The sequence below is a fragment of the Suncus etruscus genome, chromosome 9 (assembly GCF_024139225.1).
Source record: "Suncus etruscus isolate mSunEtr1 chromosome 9, mSunEtr1.pri.cur, whole genome shotgun sequence".
NCBI lineage: Eukaryota > Metazoa > Chordata > Mammalia > Eulipotyphla > Soricidae > Suncus > Suncus etruscus.
The window spans coordinates 1934475-1952253 of record NC_064856.1 but is presented as its reverse complement, the minus strand read 5'-3'; the positions used below and the strand labels follow the sequence as shown (position 1 = coordinate 1952253).

At 37.1% G+C, this 17779-nt stretch overlaps 1 protein-coding gene across 6 annotated transcripts in view; it reads left to right on the top strand.

The window, feature by feature from the left end:
- Positions 1 to 17779, top strand: part of PLCB4 (phospholipase C beta 4) — a 418068-nt gene that overhangs the window by 392947 nt on the left and 7342 nt on the right. For all 6 annotated transcript variants that reach the window (XM_049780221.1, XM_049780218.1, XM_049780220.1 and 3 more), the window contains 5 exons: positions 1912 to 1961; positions 2091 to 2156; positions 11843 to 11958; positions 13985 to 14060; positions 15785 to 15960. In XM_049780221.1, coding sequence (XP_049636178.1) covers positions 1912 to 1961; positions 2091 to 2156; positions 11843 to 11958; positions 13985 to 14060; positions 15785 to 15960 — 484 coding nt within the window. The remainder of the gene's footprint in view (positions 1 to 1911; positions 1962 to 2090; positions 2157 to 11842; positions 11959 to 13984; positions 14061 to 15784; positions 15961 to 17779) is intronic.

The window sequence follows — 17779 nt, the reverse complement described above, 5'->3', positions numbered from 1 at the left end:
TCGTCCAGTGCTTTCCAGAATATTTTCTGTACTCTTATCTGGAGGCAAAGAGCACATAATCAATAGAATAACAAAAGTTAGACTTTTTTAATTTTCTTTGATATTTTTCTACATTTGGCAGATATTTAGCCTACAGACATATATTATAGTTGTTTATGTTCATAAAATTATCAAATGGCATTCAAGTCCGACAAAATTGGTTACTTTTGGGTGATAACAAAAAGTCATAAGATATGACATCACCATGACTAGTATGTGCCAGGTGCTAATAATATTTAGCTACTATATAGGTAACAACATATGGGTCATTAAAGACCTCCACTTTTATTGGCCAGGCATTTATTTTGATTGGGTAGCATCAGCCCTCCTTGAAATTCTCGCCTTAACCAGAATTATTTTAGTAAATTTATTTTTCTTACTTAAATAAGCATATTTCCTGAATTATATGTGAATTTTGTGCCCTAGTTACAGAAAATTAAGTTGTTTGTACACTTAAGATTAAATAGTGCTGCAGTTTAAGGTAAAGAATAAGACATCTCAAACCAAAGTAGCCCAGTAATTTAGCAGTTAATTAAGTGTGCATTGAGCTTTGTGAAACAAATTTCAAAAATGAGACTGCACAAAAGTAGACCAAATTATCCTTTCCCTACATCTGGTTGTCTATTCTTCTCTGGAAAGAACATGGAACATGGTAATAATGCAGGCTTTGTGCCTTGCAACCAGCAGTGGTCATTATGAACTTAAGTCAGACTGAGATGGACAGTGGAAAACAGAAGTGTTTTTGTTTAAAATTCGTGTATTGTGGGACCAGAATAATAGTACAGTGAGTAAGGCACTTGCCTTGTAAATGGCCAATTTAGTTTTGATTCCCAGGAACCCAGATGGTCCCACAACTAGCCAGGAGTGATACCTGAGTGTAGAAATAGGAATAAACCCTGAGCACATCCAGGTGTGATTAACCCCACTCCCATAAATCTTGTATTATGCCTACTAGGACATAAAGATTAATTGTAGTGAGTTAAGTAGCCAGAAAAGCATTGTTGTGTGACCAGATTACCTAAGACTGTGGAGTTGTAATCCTAGAAGATGACTTGTTTTTGTTTAGACACATTGAAAAAGAAGGTCCATGTTAGTTAAATAACTACAATAAGAACAATCATAACAATGTGAATGAATGAGGGAAGCAGAAAGCCTATCACGAGTGCAGGTGGGGGTAGAATGGGGAGAAGGGAGATTTGGGATATTGGTGATGGGGATGATGCACTGGTGAAGGGGGGTGTTCTTTACATGACTGTAACACAACTACAATTGTATTTGTACTCTAGGTGTTTAAATAAAGATATTAATTTAAAAAAAAGAAAAAGGTCTATACATGTTTTATTTTGGCTAGTATTCCAGAGCTTTTGAGGTGACCACTCTTCTGTTCTATGAGCGATGCCTTATGCTTCAGGAATCTCACATGGGAAAAGGGGCAATAGAGTGCAGAGACCATGCAAAGGGAATCAGGGCTTGACACTTCAGAAACAACAGCAAGGGACATACTGTTTTCTCCAACGGAGTTCCCACAGAATATTTATGAATGAGATCCTAATGCAGCTGGGCCTTGAAACAGGAGGAGAAAATTAAGGGCACTTGCCTTATATGAGACCCGTATAGATTTAATACCCAAACACCCCATATGGTCCACTGAGCTCATCAGAAGTGATTCCTGAGCATAAAATTAGGAATAAGCCTGTGGCATCACTGGATGAGAGAGAGAGAGAGAAAGAGAAAGAGAGAGATTATTAAACCAAGAGAACATAATAACGTTACCTATAATTCTGCTTCAAAGTCTTTAGAAGAATGAGACTTCAAATTATACATTATCGATTGTTCTTATTTTCTCTAACAGCAACCCAATTTCTTTTCAAGGTATAGAACTTATCCCTCAAGTAAGGATAGAAGATTTGAAACAGATGAAGGTAAAATTGCTTCATTTTGCAAAACTGTCTTAGAATGCATATTGGGAGGATCAACACATTTCTGCTTCCCAAGTGTAATCTTTGTGGCTACCAAAGTTGATTTCTGGATTTTCTTTGTTCCTTCCACAGGCTTACCTGAAACACTTAAAGAAACAACAGAAGGAGTTAAATTCTTTAAAGAAGAAGCATGCAAAGGTGCAGTGTTTTGTGTGTGCAGACATATGTGTGTTATTTTATTTTGTTTTCTTTTTATTTTATCGCTCTGATGAAAGTCTCAAAACTATTATTTTATTATGCAAAGATTAAATTATTCACTGCCAAAATTTGAGAAATTTATAACAACTAACTGAACAGTACTTCATTTATTTTATCTAGTTAAAAATATAATATGCTGGGGGAAAAGTGATAATATGACAGGAAGAGCATTTATCTCAAATGCAGCTGACTAACTCCAATCCATAGTCCTCCAAATGGTCCCCAAAACCCTGGGAACAGAACCAAAAGTAAACTCTGAGCACCACTGTCTATGACCCAAAAACCAAAAAGAAAAAGAAAAAGAAATGTGAAATATTTGAGACTGACTGATAAAAAATTGGTTAAATGCATTTTAATAGTCATTCCAAATGCCTATGCCACTTCACCCATTGAAAAGTTTAATATTACTGCTTCATACTTCTTTTTCCTCCATCCCCATCCCCTCCCAGGAACTGAACATTAAATATGAGCTGAGGATCTTTGCCTGTTGGTTGCTTGATTTCTGGTTCATTGCAATTACTTTGCACACAGTGTGTTAACAAAGAAACTGCAAACAAACTCCATCATTCTTGCCTTGGAATTCTGAGAGCTTTTCTGGCTTCTATTCCTTTACAAAAAATTCAGCTCAGTAGCCTACATCTAAAATACAGTTCTTTTGCTTTTCCCCCTTTAGAAATCTTTTGGCAGTGATTTTAGGAACTTATCAGAATGAACTGCAAATTTAAGAAACCTGTAGGAGGTAGCCTAGGGAATTCTGTCACTGAAAGCCTTCACTGTGCTCACACACCCTACTACTTCTAGTCTCCATCACTGAGTCACAGGAAAACAGGGTGTTTTATTTTTTCCTGAGAGGTTATCACAGTAACAGCTGCTATTGGGAGGATGATATATGGCTCCTTCCATGAAATGCAATGAAAGGAAGAGAATCTTAATTTTTTTTAATTTTTATTTTGATCATATTGACTTACATATCTTTCACAGTAGTATTTTAGGTACATATTAACATTGAATCATGAGAATACCCATCACCAAATTTGTCCTCTCCATCCCCTGCAACCTTCCTGCAACCTATATCCACCACCATCATCCCCCTCCCTCCCCCCCCCCCGGCTGCTAGAGTAGGTGGTCCCTTATTTGTCTAGCTTACTATTAGTGATCATATATCTGTTTGGTCCTGGTACCCTCCCTTGTTTTCCCCTCCATTTGAGAGGTGGAGCTAGATAATTTGAGTTATGTGGTTTTGTTTGAAGGAAAGAAAAGCAATAGAATGGAAGATAAATAAATAAATAAATGAATAAAGAAAGAAAAGAAAAGAAAAATCAAATAAGCTGAAAATGGGTGGAGTCCTTCTAGAGGCTTTCAACCTCAGTTTGAGAGAGGACATGAAAAAGACAATTGAGGGCCCGGAGAGATAGCACAGCAGTGTTTGCCTTGCAAGCAGCTGATCCAGGACCAAAGGTGGTTGGTTCCAATCCCGGTGTCCCATATGGTCCCCCGTGCCTGCCAGGAGCTATTTCTGAGCACACAGCCAGGAGTAACCCCTGAGCACCACCGGGTGTGACCCAAAAACCAAAAAAAAAAAAAAAAAAAGACAATTGAAACACAACAACAATACAGAAAGAAATATCAAATTAAATATCCACTAAATATTCAGTGTGCACTACAGCAATAAAGACAAACACCACACAATAGTCTTGGTCCTGAAATCAAACCATGCTGGAGTGCAAAAAGAAAGAGAAAGAGAAAACAAAATAAAATAAAATAAAATTGGAGACATCAACTTCAAGTTCTACACCAAAATAAAGAAATCAAAAAAATTCAATCAATCAATCAATCAATATATATGTGGATAAAATGATTATTTTGTGCCCTTTTCCCCCTGCATAGGCACAGTAACTATTGGGGATATTATAGATACATTAGCCTATGAGATACAGGGTTTCTCCACCCCTGAAGTATACTGCCATGGAATTAACTATAGACTCCTTGCATGATAATTTACTCTCCCATTGGTGCTTTTGTGGTGTATGGAAGACTTCTGCTTTATCATGTACGGTAAAATCAGACCTCTGTATGTAGAGATCTTGGTGTCTGTACAGCTCAAGGAATGGAGCTTATGATGAAGTCTTTGTGGTTCTACAGTTCTGCTTCTTCAGTGTTGTTTTAATCCATCTTCTGTAGTTGGTGGTCATTATACTGCTGCTAGGATGGAGCCTGGGATAGAGTCTTTTGTTATGTTTCAGGAAGACCCATTCAGTTGCAATTGTCTCAATCAGACCTCTGGAACTGGAGATCTTGTTTGTTGAACAGATTGTAGACCAAAAGCTAGGCTAGAGTTTTTGTTGTTGTTGTTGGTCCCGTAATGTGTACTGTCCTGGTTGTAACAACCAGTCATCTGTAGATAGCGATCTTGGCCTTTGCACAGATCAAAGGGAGGCATGTCTTCTGATTTTATCTTATCATTGGTTGGTGAGGAAGGACAACTTGCTCTTAGATCAAGTTGTTCCCATTTCCTCGTTGTCAGGTTATCAATTTAGAACTGGCTCATTTTGGTGTCAGAGCAGCATTATGGATGCCCTGGAGGGGATTTGGGTCCTGGACCCTTTGTGGAGAACTCTGTCGTTTCTGTTTCTGGTATCCAGGAGTCTAAGCTGGACAGTCGGTGCCTAGTTCCCTAGAGTCTAAGTTGGTTCCACATGACATACGTTCAGGGTGGGAAATGCCCCTGTGTTGTAAAAATGTATGAGTTCTTATACCTAGGAGATAAGAGCTTGCTTCTACACATAAAATTTTCCCTTTTTTAAATATGCCTTTGCAGGAAAAAATGGTGCTACATTATATTGCTGGTGGATTTGGTGGTGGAGAGAGAGAAAACAGACATACGGCAAAAACTAAAAATATATATGATCACACATATCAAAAGAAAAAAAGTTTCTTTTTTAAAAAGATTAAAAGACATAATTAAAGGAATAAAGTGGGGCGAGCAGAGATAGCATGGAGGCAAGGCGTCTGTCCTTCCTGCAGAAGGACGGTGGCTCAAATCCCAGCATCCCACATGGTCCCCCTTGCCCTTCAGGGGCGACCTCCGAGCATAGAGGCAGGAGCACCCTCCGAGAGCCACCAGGTGTGACCCAAAAGAAGCAAAAACAAATCAAATTAAAAAACTAAAATAAAACAAATAAAAACAAAACAAAACAAACAAATGAACAAGAAAAAAAAAACAAAGAAAAAGGGAGAAAGTGATACAAGAGATTACATTTGGGAAAAACAGGGAAAGAGGTAGTGTTATATAGGTCTATACTTTTGATGAAAGTATAGGCTTCCCCATTGTCTTTTGAGATTTCCTTGTGGGGTGTGGGCTCCAGGCAGGGAGGTCTTGGGTAGAGTTCTTGCAGTGAGGTGTAGAGTTACAGCCCTTAGGATGGGCTTGGATAGTAGTGGACACATGGAGGGGCCTTTCTTTGCCATCCCAGGCCACGTGGCTCTGCAACCCCCTTCAGTCAGCGGGTATCTGGGTCCAGGAAAGCAGAGGGTAGAAATATCACTCACAAGCAGGCTTCCAGAGAGATAACATCTTTGTTGGCCCTGGCCATCACTTGTGTGGCCTATATCATAAACCTATTTAAGCATTTGCCATTCTTAGCTTGGCCTGCATCTTAACTCCTTTCAGCCATCTTTTCTCCAACCTTCATTATACTAACTTTGCTGGTGAGGATACTTTTCCTAAGATTTTTGTTTCCCATTATAATACCATATTTATATGAACTTTCCTCTTGGTACTACTTCTACTGTGCTCTATATGTTCTAATCGATCCTATCTTTATTTTTATTTATTTCCATGAACAATTTTTGTAAATATATTTGAACTAAGTCTGTACACACTAAATTTTGGAAATTGGTTCTTTTGGAATATTGTTGAGATCTTTACTGTTCTTTGCCCTTTGTTAGAAACTCGAATAGCTGCATTAAAGATGTTAACCATACTTTCTTGAGAAAGAGCTTCTTCCCTATTGTCAAGCAATGATGAGAATAAATTCCCCAATCCTTTCAATGAAACATCCTAATCCAATTTTTTCTTTGCTTGTTTTAATTTTGCTGCCACATCTGGCGGTGTTCAGGGCTTACTCCTGGCTCTGTGTTCAGGGATCACTCCTGACAGGCTGAAGGGACCTTAGGAAGTGCTGGAGATCAAACTTGGGTCAGCATCATACAAGAAAAGTGTCCTACCCACTGTATTAGCACTCTGGCCCCTCTAACACTCATAATAGTTTTGTAATCACGTGAATGGTATCAGTTTTTGCTGCTCCCTCACTTTGAGTTTTAAAATGACCTCCCCTGTGAAATTTGATTAGTATTACATCACACCAAGCATAGCATAGCTTCAACCTTGGAATTTAATAATGAAAGCAAAGACAAGAGCATAATTAATATCTGGTGGCTATGGGGAATTCATTTCTTAGTATTATTCTTGGGAAATAATGCTGTTTTACTTTTCCAGACTTAAAGGGAAGCAATGTATTCTTGAACTATAATTCAATGCTTTGAGAAATAAAAGCATGTTCTACAAAGACTTCTTGTGCAACATAAAAGGTAGCTGTGAGGTAGAGCAGGAATCACATCATTAAAATGAGGATCTACTACTTGCTTGCAACAGGACATTTGAAATAGCTGTATGATTTATTTTTAGTAAGGTGGAAAAAAAGACAGAAGTAATGACCATTTCTTCACCACATGAGATCAAGATGGTGATTGAAATGTCTAGATGAAAATGTCACTGCTTAATTGTTTTTACCCTTGAATGCAACTGGCAGGCACTTTTATTTCTCTTTCCCTCTCTGGAACCACCTCTTCACTTTGAAATGGAAACCAGAGAATAGTTTTCAATTGTCCATTTCACGATGCACACACACACACACACACACACACACACACACACACATCATTAAGAAACTGTAATTCACTCTACTGAATGACTAATTGAAGTCTTGAAGCATGGGTTTTCTTGAGAAACGGAGTTGCTTTTCATATTCCCAATGCAGTCAATTCTGAGAACAACTAAACCTACAATTGAATGAATATCCCACTAACATAGTTGAAGTAGAATATAAGTCAGAAACATATAGGAACCATGCATAAAGCAAATGTGGAAGGCAGGCAGGTAGAGAAGACAGAGAGTTCTCATGCCTGTCCAAAGGTCTACTCAGACTTCCTACCCACCTACAATTGTTGGCAAAAGCATATGTACAGCCTCATACTTAAAAAGAGAATTACAAAATTTGAAATTTTATGGGACAACAAAACTGCACCTGAAGATGAGAAGCATTCATTAGATCACTAATTTGCAACTGGACCATTTGAGAAGTTGCATAAAATGCCTGAGAAATTGATGAAAGTATATTTCAGAAAAGCAACGAATGAAAATGTTACTTCTTGCCAGACGAGCAATTTAGCTGTTAGCAGCAAAATTCTTTTCTTTTCCATTATAATTCAACATTAGGAAGTCAATAACATTTCCACAACTGACTCTCTTATGAAGTAGAACAGGACAGAGATCAGAGCCACCTACAGACTTGATGACTGGTAATGTCCTAATTAAGATAGACTTTTAAGTCATTACATTTAAATTTTGTACTTTTCCTCTGAATGGGTGAGAAAAAAATCTTTTTTTATAGCATCTCATGATTTAATTAAAAGAAAAGAATAAGGGGTGAGAGCAATAGTCCAGAAATCATACAGCAGGTAATGCACTTGTATTTGATGCAGCTGACCCAGGTTTGATCGCTGGCATCCCATATTTTCTCCAGAGCACCTCTGAAGTGATCCCTGAGTGCAAAGCCATAGTAGCCCCTGAGCACTTTAGGGTGTGCCAAAACTTAAAATATGCAAAAGAATACAATTGATAATAATTTTAAAAATTAAATATAGATATTATTTCCTGACAATCAGTATGCACATCAGAAATTGTGTCTTGATCTTGTAGGCATGAGGATTAGTAATCAAAATGCTCAATTCTTAATGAAAGGAAAAGTAATATCTGACTACTGCATTATCTCAAAACACTAAGGAATCGCTGTCGAGCACATGTGGCTAAAGTTTTAATCACCAAAAGAAACACAGGAATTATTTTTAAGACCAGATGTGTTATTTATATTAACTCTAATCATTTTAATCCAAGATTTTTAGATATTTCCAATTATTTTTTAGACATTAGTTAATACAACTCATAACCAGCCACAGTAGATTGAACAAATAGATTGCATTCATTTTTTCAAAAAAACTGAAGTCTATTTATATAGAATTATATACATATCATAAGGCTACTTGAGTTAATTATTGACTGAATCAAAACCATCTTGTTATTTTACTGTAGGCTTCTTTTTCTCCAGGTTGTTGGCTATACCCAGTGGTGCTCAAGGATCACCCCTGATGGGTTTAGGAGACTATAAGAATTGAATCTGGGTTTGCAGTGTGCAAGGCAAATGCCTTAACCACTGTTCTTTTATCTCTCAAGTCCTTCTAGTAGGCTTTTTATTATTATTATTATTATTATTATTATTATTATTATTATTATTATTATTCAACTCGTGTATATTGAGCATTGCTTTGTGCCCAGCTTTGTGCCTCAAATAAAAACTTGTCCTGCCTTTGTGGAGAATAATTTATAAATTTGACTCCATAATTAACATCTTTATAATACAAGGGGTCTTAGTCTTATACATAACTCAGATCAAATATCTGGGTTAATAGGTTCCCAGAATATTTCCCTTGGAAGACATCTATGGCAGTATATCTTCAAGTCCCAACATTTCCTTGCCTGATCTACACCAGACTATTTAAGAAACATCCTCTTAATGGTATTCACAAGAGATATAGATTATGCCACAGGGCAGAGAGATAGTACTGGGAATGATGCTTGCCTTGCAAACAGCCAACAATAGTTCCATCCTTCGCACTGAATGTTGACTCCCAAACACCACTGGGAATAATCCCTGAATGAATACAGAGTCAGAAATAAGTCTTGGTTTAGGTAGAGTCAGATCTGCCCCCAAAATTAAAAAAAAAAAAGAAAAGATAAAAGAACTGTACCACCTCTACTACGTCTTGATTAAAGCTTGCAGAGAGCCCGGGAAAACATAAAAGTATTGTCAATATGCATACAGGCTTCTAAATCTTAGATGAAGTATTTATCTATTCATTTTAGTATTTGGTTATTTCAATGGTATATATGAAGTGTTTTTGTTATTTCTTTTTTTTTTTTTTTTTTTTTAATATTTTTTTTTTCGGGCCACACCCATTTGGTGCTCAGGGGTTATTCCTGGCTAAGCGCTCAGAAATTGCCCCTGGCTTGGGGGGACCATATGGGACACCGGGGGATCGAACCTCGGTCCTGATCCTTGGCTAGCGCTTGCAAGGCAGAAACCTTACCTCTAGCGCCACCTCGCCGGCCCCTGTTTTTGTTATTTCAATGGTGTTTTTTTCCCATGCCAATCTAAATTCCATCAATTTAAGTAAAGATACATTCAGTGAAAGATACATTAGATTCAGCTTAGGGAAGTTTATTAATTTAATGAATGTTTTCTGTCTGTCTCTTATCTTTACTCTATATTATCATGAGTGTTAAATGATATGCATAGATATGTTTTGTTTTTATATTTTTTGTTTCCATATTTTGAATAAGGCATAAAGCAGGGGTCTCAAATTCAATTTACCTGGGGGCCGCAGGAAGCAAACTCGGGGTGAGGCAGGGTCGCATAAGGGATTTCGCTTACCGAATATTGGCAATAAAAAATCGCATGAGTAAAAACAAAAAAAAATCGCATTAAACGTTTGCATACCCCAAACGGAACTGCTCGGGGTATGCGAATGTTTCATGCGATTTTTTTCTTACTAATGCGATTTTTATTGCGATTATTCGGTAAGCGAATAATCGCGAATACTGCGATATTTGAGGACAGGCCGTGGGCCACAAAATGTACAGAGGGCCACAAACAGCCCGCGGGCCGCGAGTTTAAGACCCCTGGCATAAAGATATCTGAAAGATGACTTATACTCTATTTTATTTTAACCCTAGTAATCCTGGGGAGTAGGTACTAGGATCCTAGTTTTAAAGATGAATAGTACAAACTGTAAGTAGCTTCTCTCCCAGGATTGAAGATGGGAGAACCTGTGTCTTTAATCTGATGGAGTTCTACAAACTCCTTCACAAAACTCCTTCTAATATATTCATTAGTAATAGGGTGAATGGATTCTCTTTCAGCCACAAAGTAAGCCACATTTTGTTCTGTATTAATTTTCTGACCCCCAAATCCAGAACAGGATAGCATTACCTTGCATACCCCAGTTTTCACACTTGTGAATTCAGCTCCTAGGAGCACAGCGCCCCTTCCTCTAGTTCTTCCCCCTAGTGCTTTTATCCATTGAACAGGAAAGCTGGGACACTCCAATGAATTTCTGATGAATTTATATATATGTAAACATATATGTGTGCATATGAACAACGTATAGTTCAAAACTTGTACTGATTTATTAACATTGCTGAGAAAGTAATGTTATCTTTTATCTGATGTTAAAGTTCTTTTCATTAAATATTTTGAAGAGTTTCATAAAATAGGCCTTACTTAAGGTTGAAGCAGTTAGGGAAAAAAATCTTAATCTTCTAATTAAATAACTCACTTAAATATAAAACAAATAAAATGTCATATATATTATGAAAATGATTATAGAATAGAAAACTGGTTTTGAGCCTTTTTTTACCTGTGGACTGCTCCATATCCACTGGCTGGGAGTTAAAAACCACTGATCTCAACATCTTTCCACTTCACTCTTAAATATGCTAATTATGCTAATTCTTTCCATTTTCAGGTAAGATTAGATATAACAATAAAACATTCAGCGTCATTAGAAGTTGGATATTCCTGGCTTCCTCTCTTTGAGGACTGAGCAAATAAGAATATCTAGTTTGAAACAAGGGGAAATAATGCCTATTGAGAAATATTAATATTTGAAACCTTGGAGCCGTAACTCCAGTGACTGAACAAGAAAATATTATATAACAAGAACATGTTGTATGTACATATATTTAGATAAAGCTATAGTCTTAAATGCATCCATGTATGAAAGCTGGCAAGACTATCCGGTGATGGCAATTTCAAGTCAGCTGGTAGTGGCAATCACTGTGACTGTTCCCACTGCTCTTGTTGTTTAGAGGTCATTTTACATGACAAGGATATGCTGTTTATGTATGTAAGAGAAGAAATGGGGATTTGAAGACAAATGTGTGGAAGGTTAGGAGCCTAATTAGGTTTCTCTGACTATAAAACAAAGGAAGAGAATTGATATTTGGAGGCAATTAATAGATGCAGAAGAAAGGGCTATAGGATGATTGGCTTTGCCCAGAGCAGATGAGCTGTCTTTTGAGGGGGGGGGGGGGCATGTTCATGAGCCTGGAGGTAAAAATGCACTTGTGGATACCTCCATACCAGATGGTCTTATGTTGGGTGAAAAACTCCCTTTTTAGTTCTCAGATTTTTTAAATCAAAACTTGGGAAAAGCTATTAAAAGGGATGCCTGCGCTCAGAAGTAAAGTTTATCAGCTCCACTTTTAACCGCAATGTCTTCTTGTTCAGGAACACAGTACTATGCAGAAGCTACACTGCACGCAAGTTGACAAAATCGTGGCACAGTATGACAAAGAGAAGTCAACTCATGAGAAAATCCTAGAGAAAGCAATGAAGAAGAAAGGGTAATGCTGCTTATCTCCTTAATCCTTCTGAATTTCTATATGTTTTGTGTCTTTTCCCACAGATCAGCTGCTTGGTTAGTCTTGGATCTATTTTCATCATGAAAAATTATTCGTAGAGGGGTTGGAGAGATAGCATGGAGGCAAGGTGTTTGCCTTTCATGCAGAAGGATGGTGGTTCGAATCCCGGCATCCCATATGGTCCTGGAGCCTGCAAGGAGTGATTTCTGAGCATAAAACCAGGAGTAACCCCTGAGCACTGCCGGGTGTGACCCAAAACCCCAAAAACAAAACAAGACAAAACAAAACAAAACAAAAATTATTTGTAGAAAGTAAATTGTCATTTAGTTGAAGAGAATGATTGAAGTAAAAATGATAGGCTTTACTTTAAAGCTACAGTTGTTGATTCCAAACATCTTTAAGGTAAAAGGGAGAGAGAAGGAAAGCAAGATAAAATTGGAAAAATTAAAATTATAAATATCACTTTGCATCGCCAGATAATTATTACCAATATTGATGCACTGAAGAATACAGCATTGATTCATTGTTTTTGTTTTTGTTTTGTTTTTTTGGGCCACACCCGGTGGTGCTCAGGGGTTACTCCTGGCTATCTGCTCAGATGTGGCTCCTGGCAGGCACGGAGGAACATATGGGATGCCAGGATTCGAACCAACCACCTTAGGTCCTGGGTCGGCTGCTTGCAAGGCAAACACCGCTCTGCTATCTCTCCGGTCCCAGCATTGATTCTTAATATTACAAAAGTTATTTGCTAATGCTGACAGATAAGATTGTGGAATATAACCATAATTGTTGCGGCCAAAGAGATAGTATAGTGAGTGTACTTGTACTTGTCTTTCATGTGGCCAACCCAGGTTCAATTCCCAGTATTCCATATGGTCTCCTTTTACCATTATAAGTAATTCCTGAGTGCAGAGTCAAAAGTAACCTTTGAACATTCAGTCAGTGTGGTGAAAACCAAAGCAAACATTAAAAAAATCATTTCATTTACTTTGAAGGTTTGTGTATAGAATCAACCGGTATAGGGTGAAGGTGTTTCTGCAGTGCTCCAAGCCCGGTGAATAACACCCCAGAGGGAAAACATATCTCAGTACCAACTCTTGAAAATTAATAGATTTTTGATACTTTTCTTTTTTGGGGGTGCCACCCAGTGGCACTCAGGGATTACTCCTGGCTCTATGCTCAGAAATCGCTCCTGGCAGGCTCGGGGGACCATATGGGATGCCAGTATTTGAACCACCACCCTTCTGCATGCAAGGCAAATGTCCTAACTCTATGCTATCTCTCCGGCCCTATTATTTTTAAGAATTTTATATTAATGCTTAATTTTAAGAATTTTATATTAATGCTTTTTTGTAGGTACGCTCAACTAGTAGTTTAATGAAGTACCTGACTTAGGGTCATAGTAAGTAAAAGAATGAATGCTGAAGACAAGATGAGGCACTGTTTTGTTGCAGCAGTAATATAAATTCTCATATTCTTGAAGAAAATTTAATCATTCAAATAGCCAATAATGGTTTCTGGGTTGTTGCCCAATATATATAAAAGTATGCAAAGCAAAAATCACTTTGTGATGCCAAGAAATTTTATTTTCTCCCTTGCTGGCATGTATAAAAGACAAAGATTTGGTATTATAGCCAAAATGGAAGAAAAAAATCATTTTTAGGCTAAGGACTTAATTTCTAGTTTTCAATCACAAATATTATTTCAGTGAATAAGTAAAAATAAACTGAATGAAATCAGGAACCAAAATGGAAACCCTGTTAACAGACCATTAACAATGAAATAATTGTTAGGTCTAAAGTGTTTCTTTGTGTACTGGTTGAATTGAGTAATCACAATACAGATATTTTGTGATATTTCAATAACTCGAAAAACTTATGTGCCCAGTGTGGTATGATAGCCTAAGTTTAGTGAACAAAAGGTATTCATCAGAAAGCATTGTAGAAAAGCCTTTGGGAATGGGAAGATATCTAAAATCGGATATGCATTTGTGATTTTCCATTTCCAGAGGAAGTAATTGTCTTGAGATGAAAAAGGAAACAGAGATTAAAATTCAGACACTCACAACAGATCACAAATCTAAGGTAAGAAAGTGCTTTATTTTTAACAGCAACAACTTAGAGAAGATATTTTGTAATTTTTAAAAAAGTATACCTCTTCTTTATGTTAAATATAATAGTTGCTTAAGGTCAATTTTAGAAGTCAAACAACTGAAGGGTTCATATTTTCCTTACTGACTTTGTTATGTCATGGTATATTTTTAACTTTATTTTTAAAAATATGCTAACATATTTAATATATAATATGTTTTGTACCTCAGAAGCATAAGTGGAACAATAAACATACTAAAAGAAAAAGTTATGAAATATAGATTATACTTTCCTATAGACCTAAATTTTACATATCACAGAAAACCACACAACTCAGAAGCTAACTAGCTCTGATAAACATCATCCTAACTTTTCTGTGGAAGTTTTATGAGAATGAAATCAAGAGTTTAGATTTATGTGCTGTCAGAAAACGAAGTGGTATGACTCAGGCAAGAACATAAGTAATTCTTCCAATGAAGGTATTCAAACTGAATCTTCTTAGTCCTCATTATTTTGTGTTTCTTCTGCTCTAAAGTCAATAGGGATAGTAAATCATGAGTCTCTGAGAATTGTTTCCCACACTTTCTTCTTGACTAAAATCTAGATTTAATACCTGTGTAATATGTCATACTTATATCTGCATTAATAAATAGAAATGTTGACTACTACATAAACTTTCCTTTACTGCATAATAGCACCAGATAACAATTACTAGCTTAATATGGTTACCAGGTATTAGCTCAAGATTTAATGAGTTGGAATTTGGGCTTCACTCAAGTAGATAATTCTACTGATTTTAGCTGTCAGTAGTGATTTTAGCTTGTCAGTCATGATTGATGACTTTGGTCAAATATCTAGTATGCAGTTAATTTGTTGTTTTTATTACCATTACTTCATTCTCATGTAGGCTAACATGCACTTAATCAAAGGGAAATCTCAGGGTCCCAGGCCTAGCAAAAGGATGAACATTTTCCAGGTCTCATTTGCATAAGATTTTCTATTATCAGTTAAAGCAAGTAGAAGGTCAGCCAGATTCAAGGAGGTGGAAAAGTAGATTCTAGCTTCTGGTGATAAGTTACAAAACCATAATGCAAAGAGTATGGAATCTTGAGGGAAAACTTTTTCATTTCTGTCTCTTGGGGTTGACATGGCAAGTCCTAATTCAGGAGATGAAACACAGCACTTGGTCAAGAGAACACTCTATGCATGATACTAGAAAAGCTTAAAGTGATAAATTATTTATGAAATGTGTAAAGACCCTCAGGCTCGTATGAATAAGTAGTCAGTGAAATAAGGGGCATTGGTTAAGTGTAGCAATGCAAAGTGATTAATTTTTGTTATTTTGGTTTGGTTTTTGGGTCACACCCAGCAGCGCTCAGGGTTTACTCCTGGCTCTATGCTCAGAAATCGTTCCTGGCAGGCTCAGAGGACCATATGGAATGTCGGGATTAGAACCACTGTCCTTCTGCATGCAAGGCAAACACCTTACCTCCATGCTATCTCTCTGGCCCCTGATTAGTTTAAAAACAACAACAACAACTATGGCTTCAATTCCCAATGATTAGTACAATTTTTTTTTATTTTATAGGCTGTAAGTCTCCACTGATTCATTAAGTAAACGAGTGGGAGGGATCTAAAATACATACTCAATACTGTGCTTTAGCTGATGCCTAACCTGTGAGAACTCCTGGTGCACCATCACCCCCTTTTCCGTGTAGGTCAAAGAGATCGTAGCACAGCACACCAAGGAATGGTCAGAGATGATCAACACCCACAGTGCTGAGGAGCAAGAAATCCGGGACCTGCACCTTAGCCAGCAGTGTGAGTTGCTGAAAAAGCTTCTGATCACTGCTCACGAGCAGCAAACCCAGCAGCTGAAGCTCTCTCATGACAGGTAAAAGAATTAGCAACTCCATAGCAAAGTCCTCATTTTTAATGTGTTTATGTGAGTCAAGTAGGACGTAAAATCAGTTTTGAGTATATATGCATATATATGTATATGACAAACAGTTGATGAAAGCAAAATGAAAAGTAATACATTACTACTGTTATAAATGCTTAATTATTATGAGCAATATTCCAATTACATGGAAAATTATGTCAAACTACAAGTATGACACCGGGCTAAAAATAAATAAATAAATAAATAAATAAATAAATAAATAAAATAAAAAACAGATAGCCTCGAGAGACTCTGCTGTCTTCAGAGTATTCATGGCTTTCTACTCCTAGTTGGGTTTGAATTGGCTTTTAGAAATAGATGGCATCTCCTAGAACAAATAGACATAGAAGGCAATAAAGACCAATCAGCTAAGCTTCTATATTGAAGGGTCTGTTGACTCACTGACCAAAGTTGGAACCACTTTGCCTGACATAATAGTACTTGATGAATGTTAAAGATAGACGGATCGAGAAAGAATAAGTAAAAGCTGAATAAAGAAATGATCCTGTAGAAATAGGACAGTAGGGCAGTGTCCAAAAAGAATAAATGAAGCAAGCAAATTTTTGTCTTCTTTGTTTGATGAAACCATAGCCTAGTTTCTCCTTTATCTTGAAAATTAAACTACTGGAGCTGGAGTTATATTATAGCAGGTAAGGTGCTGGCCATGCACACAGCCAATCAAGATTCAATCACTGGCACCTTGTATGCCCTCCCCACACGCTTTCCAGGAGTCATTACTGACTGTGATACAGGCAGGAGTAACCCCTGAGCATCAACGGGTGTGGTCCCCAAACAAAAAGTTATATTTAATGACAGCAGAGGAATTAGTCAAAGTATGACCAATATCGTCAAAATCTTGCAGGTTTTTTGTCTTCAGCACCACTAATGTTCTTGGCTTAAAAATCTTACCTTTAGACTTTGCAGAAACCTTCCACTATCAAGTTATGAATGAAAAAGAACTGGTTGATTTACTAAAAATTGTAGAGAAAATATTAGAACCATTTCCTTGCTCTTTTCTTTCCGTGCCCTTTCTTTCTTTTATTGTATCTGAAGCACCATGGTTTACAATAGAGTTCATGGAAGTTTTTTTGTGCAACAACTCTTCTCTAGCACACCAGAGTGTCCACTTCCCTCCACTCTTCTCTGTTATCCCTCCTAGTCACCAACTGCCCACATCTAACTATACATCACTTCTCAGACTCTCTTGTCTTTGACCTTTTTTTTTTTTGCTTTCTAGATATTTTATGCCCCACATATGAGAGCTCATTCTGTGTCTATCCTAAACACATTTTCTTTTGTTCCCGGATTTTTGGCCATATCCTCCATCTCTGACTCTGAGGTCACGACTGAAGAACTCTCCCCATTTCAGTGCTGTCCATCTTCACAATTGAGGCAGCACAAACATTACTTCAATAATATGGCTTCTTGGTGATTTGTTTTCAGGCAGTGATTTGGTAGAGATCTTTATAGATGCCAGGGAAAAATTCTGTTAATAATACTATAATTTTAGTGTTCTGAATTATGTGCCTTGAATGTACACATGCAAATCTAAAAAGGTGAAGTTTTCGGGCATACATAAATATGTGTCAGAATCCTTTTGTCATTTATTCTATTCATATTTTAATCCCACCAGCAGTCAGAAATCAGGAAGGTTGCCTTTGGAGGGTTAGGCAGCCTATACTCTCACTATTGTTCTATGTTGTTGTTGTTTGGGGGCCATATCCAGTGGTCTTCAGGGCTTACTCCTCCCTCTGTGCTCAGGAATCACGTC